At 36.9% G+C, this 9,601-nt stretch overlaps 1 protein-coding gene across 1 annotated transcript in view; it reads left to right on the forward strand.

The window, feature by feature from the left end:
- Positions 1-9,601, forward strand: part of LOC107561340 (voltage-dependent T-type calcium channel subunit alpha-1I-like) — a 136,974-nt gene that overhangs the window by 106,662 nt on the left and 20,711 nt on the right. The window contains exons 24-28 of the mRNA XM_016245766.1: positions 1,838-2,030; positions 2,942-3,093; positions 4,191-4,300; positions 5,300-5,433; positions 7,637-7,707. Coding sequence (XP_016101252.1) covers positions 1,838-2,030; positions 2,942-3,093; positions 4,191-4,300; positions 5,300-5,433; positions 7,637-7,707 — 660 coding nt within the window. The remainder of the gene's footprint in view (positions 1-1,837; positions 2,031-2,941; positions 3,094-4,190; positions 4,301-5,299; positions 5,434-7,636; positions 7,708-9,601) is intronic.

Here is a 9,601-nt window from a genome sequence, read left to right on the forward strand (position 1 = left end):
TATATATATATATATATATATATATATATATATATATATATATATATATATACGTATATGAGCAATATCATACGAGTAGACGTGAGATATGGCTGTATATCAGCACGGCTGTGAGTGTACGTAAACTTTTCAACTATTATTTTCTCTTGTGGACTATATGCAAATGTATTTTATGCAAAATATCTTATTCAGGTCAGTACTCAATAAAAAATATCATGCATTTTGTATGATCCCTCTTATTTTGGTAAAATAATTAAAATATTGCAGATACTGCAAAGTGTATGTAAAATTTTGACTACAAATGTTTATATATTAATATAATATATTATAAAATACAGAAGTCTTTTAAGAATTGAAATAAATCTGAAATAAATATTAGATGAAAACTTAAAAAAAGCTTTAATGAATATTAGAATTTACTGAAACTGAAATCAAACTTACAGCTAAATAGAAAAAAAATAATGAAAATGATAAAAGCACATAAAATTACTTAAACTAAAATTTACATGAAAATTGAAATCATGAAATATGATCATATGAAAAACTGAACTGAAATCTTTATGATGAATCACTTGTATTCCTTATTTGTAAGTCGCTTTGGATAAAAGTGTCTGCTAAATGAATAAATGGAAATATAGAAATAAAAGCCATTTCAGTTTTTCACAGTGGCTTGGTGCACCCTCAGTGCACTTTTATTAAAAACTATATCCTATAACTAAGATACTACAAGTAAGCTTTAACATCTTTGAATAAAATGTAATTTATTTTCTGAATTAGTTATTTTCATACTTATTAAATATTAAAATGGTTCTGTGCCAAACAAAAGTTACTTTCTTTTTTAACTAAAATAAAGAGCTTTAAGGAATAAGCACTCAACAGTGAATATTTAATCCTGAATACCCACAATCAGCTTCATGAATACTAACAGGCTTTTGGCTCTGAAGCTAAAAACAATGACTTTCAAGAGTCCTCGGTTCAAAAAGCAGTGAGCTTGCATCAGTTAGGGACCAGCACATAATGATTAAGTGTAGGCCTGCTGCCAGACCCTCTCACGCTGGAAGAGCCCAACATCTCTAGGGAGTCAAACAAAGGGTGGAAAAAAACGTTTGGATTAAATGGCATGTGTAATTTCCCCACTGCATCATCTCTGTCACACCAGAGTCCACTGCAGGATATAATCTATGCGTGGAAGCAGATGGGAATGTGCAGAGTACCGTGTGCTTTCTCATCCCATGTTTTCCAATGAGCCAATTTAGACTTTGGTGTTTTTGTTTCGCTCCACACTGCTGCTAAGCAACCAAGTAAAATCTGCACCTAAGTTCACTTTACCATAATTTAACCAATTTCCCTCAAGCTTATGAGTGTCTGCATTAAACATGGCTGTGTTGATTATCTTGCTGAATTCAATTTTAGTCAGCTCCCTGTTCTGATCATTTTTTGTGTCGTTTTTTTCTTTTTAGTAGTAGCCCTACTTATGAAGAAAAGCATCGTTATTATCATTCCTAACTGTTCTAGTCAAACCTTGAGGTAAAACCATCCTGCATGGATGCACGGAAATTAATGATACCTTAATTTGTAAAGAAATCCTTACATTTCTTTACAAAAAGTGGCTTTTCGGTTTTTCCCTTGGCAGAAGACAGGTGAACATCCATATCAACACCTTAGATATCACAAAGAAATCCCTAGCAAACACCTAGCAGCACCCTTGTGAGCACCTAGAACGCCATAGCAAATTTCTATAGGCTGTCACCATTCACATTTTCTTCAGAAAATCAAGGTCATGTCTTTGGTTCCTAACTCTTTCATTTTCCGTTCTTTCTGTCTCTTCACTGATAAGCCCATAACCAATAACAACCCCTGGATGCTGCTGTACTTCATCTCCTTCCTCCTGATCGTCAGTTTCTTCGTGCTGAACATGTTTGTTGGAGTGGTGGTGGAGAACTTCCACAAGTGCCGACAGCACCAGGAGGTGGAGGAGGCCAAGAGGAGGGAGGAGAAGAGACTGAGACGCATGGAGAAAAAGAGACGGAGTAAGAAAGAGAAAAGGAGATGAGAGGCAGGAATCATGTGCCGTGGAATCTGTTTCTAATGGGTCTGGCCAATAAAAGAGTAATAACAATGGATAAAGCCACCTCTTGTTCAATTTAATATTGTCTTTAGTTTGGGAAAACCCCTCTTATTAGACTGAATTAACTTAGATATGTATTTTACCTGCAATAATTCAGGATGACAGAATCAACTGGGCAAAATACATTTAAAACATAAAAAAAAAAATAATAATAATAATAATAATAAAATAAAAAATAATAATAATAATGATAATAATAATAAAATACATCACTGACCCTTCTGGCCATACCTGTTCCATAGAGAGGAGAATGAAATCCATAAAGTAAAGAAGGATGGAGCGCAGTGACTGTAAATGAAAAGAGATGATTTGATTTGTACATGATATGCTGAACAACCAGTTTATTTCTCCAGACATCTTATAATAACATTAGCCAGATGGAGAGACCTCACAGGTGTGTTCTGTGATGCATCTTTTCTCTGCAGAAAACAAATCTAGTTTATGGACCAGAGAGTAGCATTTCATCATATAAACTAGCTAATTTGTTTGATGGTAAATAATTATCTTGTCTCAATCTAATGTGCAGAGATAATTGTAAGTAATCCAGTAGTAGGTTGATTTTCATAAAAGTGTAAACACTGTGGCTCTGTAGCGCTAACAAAACATTTATCTTTTTTTTTGAGCGTCACAGCATGGCAACATTGACTGAACCAATGGAATGAGTTTGGGGGTGGGACTATGTGGTTGACCGGTGAATTGCAGTAGTGTTATTGAAACCTGTTTGAATTCCATTTGTTGAATTTACACACTTCAGCTTTATATATTTGTTGTCAAAAGGTGTTAATTCTAAACTGATCTATTTGTTTCTTTCAGAGGCCCAGAAGTTGCCCTACTATGCCAGTTACAGTCATGTGCGATTGATGATCCACACCCTGTGCACCAGTCACTACCTGGACATCTTCATCACCTTCATCATCTGTGTAAACGTTGTGACTATGTCACTGGAGCACTACAGCCAGCCTCGTGTAAGATCAAATGCAGACTTCATTCTCTAAAACAGGGTTTCTCAAACTTTTTTGAACCAAGGTTCCAACTGTCCACAATAAGTCAGTTTGACTTCTTGACTTACTATGGAAACTGACATTTTTATTTTATTATATTTATTGAGTAATTTAATCAGTCCCACACACAGACACACATATATATATATATATGTATATGCACTACCGTTCAAAAGTTTGCGTGAAAAAACATTATTATTTTGAATTTTCAAATTCTAATATATTGTATTTTTATCCTTAAAGCCGACATTGCTGATTTGGCTTTGTAACACTTTGCCTTGTTATTTTCAGTGAGACATTTTTGTTCACAATTCAGAAATTTCCCACAGTGCCTCTGGTGATTTGACACCCTAGGGGTCCATGAATTTGAGAAACTCTGCAAACACATACAGTCTCATAAAAGCATGCAACTTAACTTTATACAAAATACTGTATATTAAGCATTACCTGAACATTCACAGAATGCTTGATATTGTTATATTACTAATGTAAAATGACTGGTTTGGTTGACTTTATGAGCCCGAGGTGAAAGTCTTTTAATCATTCACACTGTTTCTCTGACTTCCTCTCTGTCTGTATGTTTCCTTCCCCCCCAGTCTCTGGAGATCACACTCAAGTGTATATGCACTACCGTTCAAAAGTTTGCGTGAAAAAACATTATTATTTTGAATTTTCAAATTCTAATATATTGTATTTTTATCCTTACAGCCGACATTGCTGATTTGGCTTTGTAACACTTTGCCTTGTTATTTTCAGTGAGACATTTTTGTTCACAATTCAGAAATTTCCCACAGTGCCTCTGGTGATTTGACACCCTAGGGGTCCATGAATTTGAGAAACTCTGCAAACACATACAGTCTCATAAAAGCATGCAACTTAACTTTATACAAAATACTGTATATTAAGCATTACCTGAACATTCACAGAATGCTTGATATTGTTATATTACTAATGTAAAATGACTGGTTTGGTTGACTTTATGAGCCCGAGGTGAAAGTCTTTTAATCATTCACACTGTTTCTCTGACTTCCTCTCTGTCTGTATGTTTCCTTCCCCCCCAGTCTCTGGAGATCACACTCAAGTACTGTAATTATTTCTTCACCAGCACCTTTGTGCTGGAGGCTGTCCTGAAGCTCATCGCGTTTGGCTTCCGACGTTTCTTCAAAGACAGGTATTGAGTTTCTCCTTCTCACCTTTCATCTCCTCAAGTTTCCTCTCCTCCGATCGCTAATTGATTTAATTAATTAATTAGATGTCGATTCCACCTGACCGAATCCTCTTAGTTTGTTCTCTAGAGTCACTGGAGGATGTGTTACAGGCAAAATGTTGCATCTGCTGTTGCTTTCATGGCGCAGATAAAAATTAAATTAGCCCTGCATTATGTAAATACAACAAAGCGCACCAGATACAGTAAAAAGCGAGAGTGAATGTGGTTATTTGTCTTAAGGGTTTAATGAAATCTCTCTCCTGTGTTTGATTCCCTAATATAACTCCTACTTATCATTAGGCTGACTACAAGAGCAGTTCCTCTGGCTTGTCATAAACTAATACTGACATGTATCAAGGTGCATAGAGCAAGCACAGGGTGTAAACGTCCCGGCATTTTGTAGCTTTATTAGAATATATGGTATTGACCCATTTAAAAGAGTAATAAAAAACAGGCTCAGACCACAGTGCACTTTGTCTTTTTTATTCACGCATATTCAGGTCTGACACCAGAAAGCTTTCAACAAGCCATTATTTATTGTCGTAGCTCTCTGTGCCTCTTAACTAGGTCACAATTACGAGCTGGATGGCAGAGGTGTGTGCGCAGACAGGTGTGCCACGGCTGGTTCCAGCACCGCAGATGTGGGCGACTGTGATTTGTGCTGTAGTGTAGAAACGAGCCATCCCTCGTCCTGCATTAGCGAATGAGGTCACCTATGCTGGAGTGGGTCCTTAATTCTCCCTAATTGGGTGTTATTAAGTGGTCCCCAGCAAAAATGCAGGTCCCAAGCCACCTGTTTGACCAGACCGAGCTTAATTCAAATGTTAATTTCTTTTAAGCCACCTCTCTGGAGGAGTAAATGACCAGATTGGAATGAAACTAGAGGGGAAGGTTGGATTCAGACTGCATGAAAGTTGAATTTTTGCTTAACAGAGCAAATCTGTCCCTTGTGTATGTGTGCAGGTGGAACCAGCTGGATTTGGCTATAGTGCTGCTGTCAGTCATGGGCATCATATTGGAGGAGATTGAGATCAGTGCATCTCTGCCCATCAACCCCACCATCATACGTATCATGAGGGTCCTACGCATTGCACGTGGTTAGTTATACAAGCGCAGTCACTGACCACTGGCTATCACCACTGATCATAGATGCTGCTAGATGTTTCAGCGCCCCTAAATACATAATTAAACTGTCAGACCCTTTAAAATATCTAATTATATGATCTTTCCTGAGACTTCAGTAAGCTACCTGAGGGTATTTTTTTACTCTGAAGTCCCTTACCGGGTTGTGATGGTCAACCAGTCATCCAACAACTGATTTTTCGATTAGCAAGGCCAACTAGCTTATCTAGATTATTCTTTTTATGTATTTTCATATACATAATGAAACATGAAAAAAAATTTAAAAATAAAGGTACATGTAAACAAATATATATACATTTTTACTTTTATTTAATAGCTTATTTTAGTCTGTTTTAATTTTATGTACTATATATATATATAGAATGTAGTCCTTTACTATAAACTGACATACTTCTAGCAATATACAGTATCTCACAGAAGTGAGTACACCCCTCACATTTTTGTAAATATTGTATTATTTCTTTTCATGTGACACTGAAGAAATGACACTTTACTACAATGTAAAGTAGTGAGTGTACAGCTTGTATAACAGTGTAAATTTGCTGTCCCCTCAAAATAACTCAACACACAGCCATTAATGTCTAAACCGCTGGCCACAAAAGTGAGTACACCCCTAAGTGAAAATGTCCAAATTGGGCCCAATTAGCCATTTTCTCTCCCCGGTGTCATGTGACTCATTAGTGTTACAAGGTCTCAGGTGTGAATGGGGAGCAGGTGTGTTAAATTTGGTGTTATCGCTCTCACTCTCTCATACTGGTCACTGGAAGTTCAACCAAAATATTGACACTTTGGGCCCAATTTGGACATTTTCACTTATGGGTGTACTCACTTTTGTGGCCAGCAGTTTAGACATTAATGGCTGTGTGTTGAGTTACTGTATTTTGAGGGGACAGCAACATTTACACTGTTATACAAGCTGTACACTCACTACTTTACATTGTAGCAAAGTGTCATTTCTTCAGTGTTGTCACATAAAAAGATATTATAAAATATTTACAAAAATGTGACGGGTGTACTCACTTCTGTGAGATACTGTATATAATACATGCAATATGACTGGTTTATTCAAATATTACTGGAGCAAGTTTAAACTCAGAACTTCTTGCTCTTGAAGCAAGAAATATTTGTCTAACCCACATCAGCTCATGTTCAGATGAATCCTAGAATTGCCCCTGCCACACATCCATTCTGGCATAATCTCCGCATGTGCTTATTGTCACACACCACAACCATTACTTTCCTGACTTTTATCTTTCTTTTATTTATTTTTAGTCCTTTATCACTTTTATTGAGTGGCAAGTAGCAAGGGAACAGGAAATGATGGAGAGTGAGAAAAGGAATGAGCCTGGGAAATGTTGCGAGCCAAATCTGAACTTTATCCCCCACATGAGACCCACAGCCAGATGTGTTTTAGCATGTCTGCCAATCCTTTTTTTATCTTTTATCTTAATAAATGACAAAAGTCTATTTATTTTGCCTGCAGTGTACTCCAGATCAGATCAAACCCATTTTTTCCTGCATTTCTCAGTGTGCTTTTTAATCTTTTAATCAACCAGACGGCCTGAAATACAAATGAGCACGCTTCATGTATGGAATATTGTTACGAAAACTTGTTTTAATACTCATGTCCAGCACCAAATTCTATTTGTCTCTCCAAATCTCTCATTTTCTCCTCCCCATTTGCCTCTAAGACCTGATCAGTGGCTCATGTGTTGATAAGCCCCAAATAGCCAATGAGATTTACGTTCGCCTCATTGCCCAATACGAGCCTTAGAGATATTGACTCCATCATACCAAAATGGTATTTTGCACAGTTCAGTGATGCTGTATTATTGAGGATTGATCTGTTTGTCTAGAGTTTAATCTGTTATTTAATCCTGCTGTTGTCCACAGCCATCACTGAGTCAGTGTGCCATCATTCTACATCTGTACGGGGAGAGGGCGGCAGTGTGAGGGTTTAATTTTAGCCCTGACCTTTTTCTTCTCTCCTCATTAGCCGTTTAGGCTGGAATTAAACCAAGGTGGGGGGGCTTGTCTGTTATTGGCCTCTTTGTTTTTCTTCTTCTGAAATGATCAACGCCTCGTAGACATGCATATACTGAGCTGTCTTGTTGAACTCTCTGTAACTCTCTCTCTCTTTCTCGCTCACTCTGACAGTGCTAAAGCTGTTAAAGATGGCCACGGGAATGAGAGCGCTGCTGGATACGGTAGTTCAAGCCCTGCCACAGGTGATAATACCACTACAAACCCCATGATGAAGCATTGCATTGTCACCCCACCCCCTTTTAGTCATACAAACCCGATTCCAAAAAAGTTGGGACACTGTACAAATTGTGAATAAAAACAGAATGCAATGATGTGGAAGTTTCAAATTTCAATATTTTATTTATTCAGAATACAACATAGATGACATATCAAATGTTTAAACTGAGAAAATTTATCGTTTTAAGGGAAAAATACGTTGATTTTAAATTTCATGGCATCAACACATCTCGAGAAGAGGAAGTCATCCAAGCAGTGTCGACAACAAGAACAGGTTGCTCATTGGCCCATGAAATTTGGTGATTCATAGAACCACAAACTCGTTCAGGGCAGATAATAACCCCAAAGCAAGAATAAAGTACCTGCTTTTGTATACACACACGTACATACACGCATGCACATATTCATCTTGTTCATTGCTTTTTCAACTGGGACACATTAATAATAAACTTTATTTTTATATCACACCTTTAAAGGTAGCTTTAAAGCACAATATAAAATCAAATAAAAAAGACATATAAAAAAGTTATATAGATTGAGTCAAATAAAAGCTCTCCTAAAGAAAAAGTTGGAACTCTAATGTAGCAAGATCCATAATTTTGATCACCCATTTAAGTTTGAGGAATAGTTAAAAGACGTGAAAAAGAAGGCGGTTCACACACACACACACACACACACACACTCACTCCATGAGGCAATCCAAAACTCTTTCATAGTCAGACACGCAGAGCATTGTTGCCGTCTAAGTGGTCACAGAGGGGTAACTGCTTCAGGAGAGAACTGCTGGCTAGACACCTCCAGGGTGGAGTAAAGCGTCACAACTCTGTGGATATCGATCCCTTGTTCATTACTGCTGGGCCCAATGTCTTATCCCCATGGCATCTGTGAGGTAATTAACGCCGCAGCTGATTAAAGAGCCACTCAGGCACTCAGTCCCACCACACACAGTTCTTATTTAGTACATCCTTCCAGAAACTCCTGTGCATTTCCTTTACAACTCTCTTAGAGATACTGCTCATTCCCCATAGGCTTCAGCTTTTATAGTTTAGCCTATGTCATTTAACATTCTTGTGGTCCTTGCATAGATTTAGTTTTGCTTAAAGATATTTTACAATCTGCACAGTTTTTAACATAAATAGACAGTGTTTTTACACAGAGATATGTTTAATTGATGTATCTAAAAAAAGGATCACCTGAATGAATTGTATTAGTTTTAAATGTTTTAAATAGGTTTTGTTAATTGTTTGATTTTTGTTATTCACTTTATTCTCGACATGAAGATAGTCTTGCCACATACATGGTGTTAAAAAAATTATAAATAAATAAATAGATACAATTTTGCAGTAGATTTACCTTAAGCCAGAGACATACACTACTGTTCAAAAGTCTGTGAGATTTATACATTTTCCCTTATGCTCACCAAGGCTGCATTTATTTGATTGAAAACACAGTAAAACAGTAACATTGGGTAATATTATTATAATTTAAAATAATGCTTTTCTAATTTAATATATTTTAAATTGTAATGTATTTCTGTGATGAGTTTTCACCAGCCATTACTCCAGTCTTCACTGTCACATGATCCTTCAGAAATCATTCTAATATGTTGATTTGGTGCTCAAGAAACATTTATGTCCAAATTGGGCCCAATTAGCCATTTTCTCTCCCCCGTGTCATGTGACTCATTAGTGTTACAAGGTCTCAGGTGTGAATGGGGAGCAGGGGTGTTAAATTTGGTGTTATCGCTCTCACTCTCTCATACTGGTCACTGGAAGTTCAACATGGCACCTCCTGGCAAAGAACTCTCTGAGGATCTGAAAAAAAGAATTGTTGCTCTACATAAAGATGGCGTAGGCTATA

The sequence above is a fragment of the Sinocyclocheilus grahami genome, unplaced genomic scaffold (assembly GCF_001515645.1).
Source record: "Sinocyclocheilus grahami isolate Dianchi unplaced genomic scaffold, SAMN03320097.WGS_v1.1 scaffold768.1, whole genome shotgun sequence".
Taxonomy (NCBI): domain Eukaryota; kingdom Metazoa; phylum Chordata; class Actinopteri; order Cypriniformes; family Cyprinidae; genus Sinocyclocheilus; species Sinocyclocheilus grahami.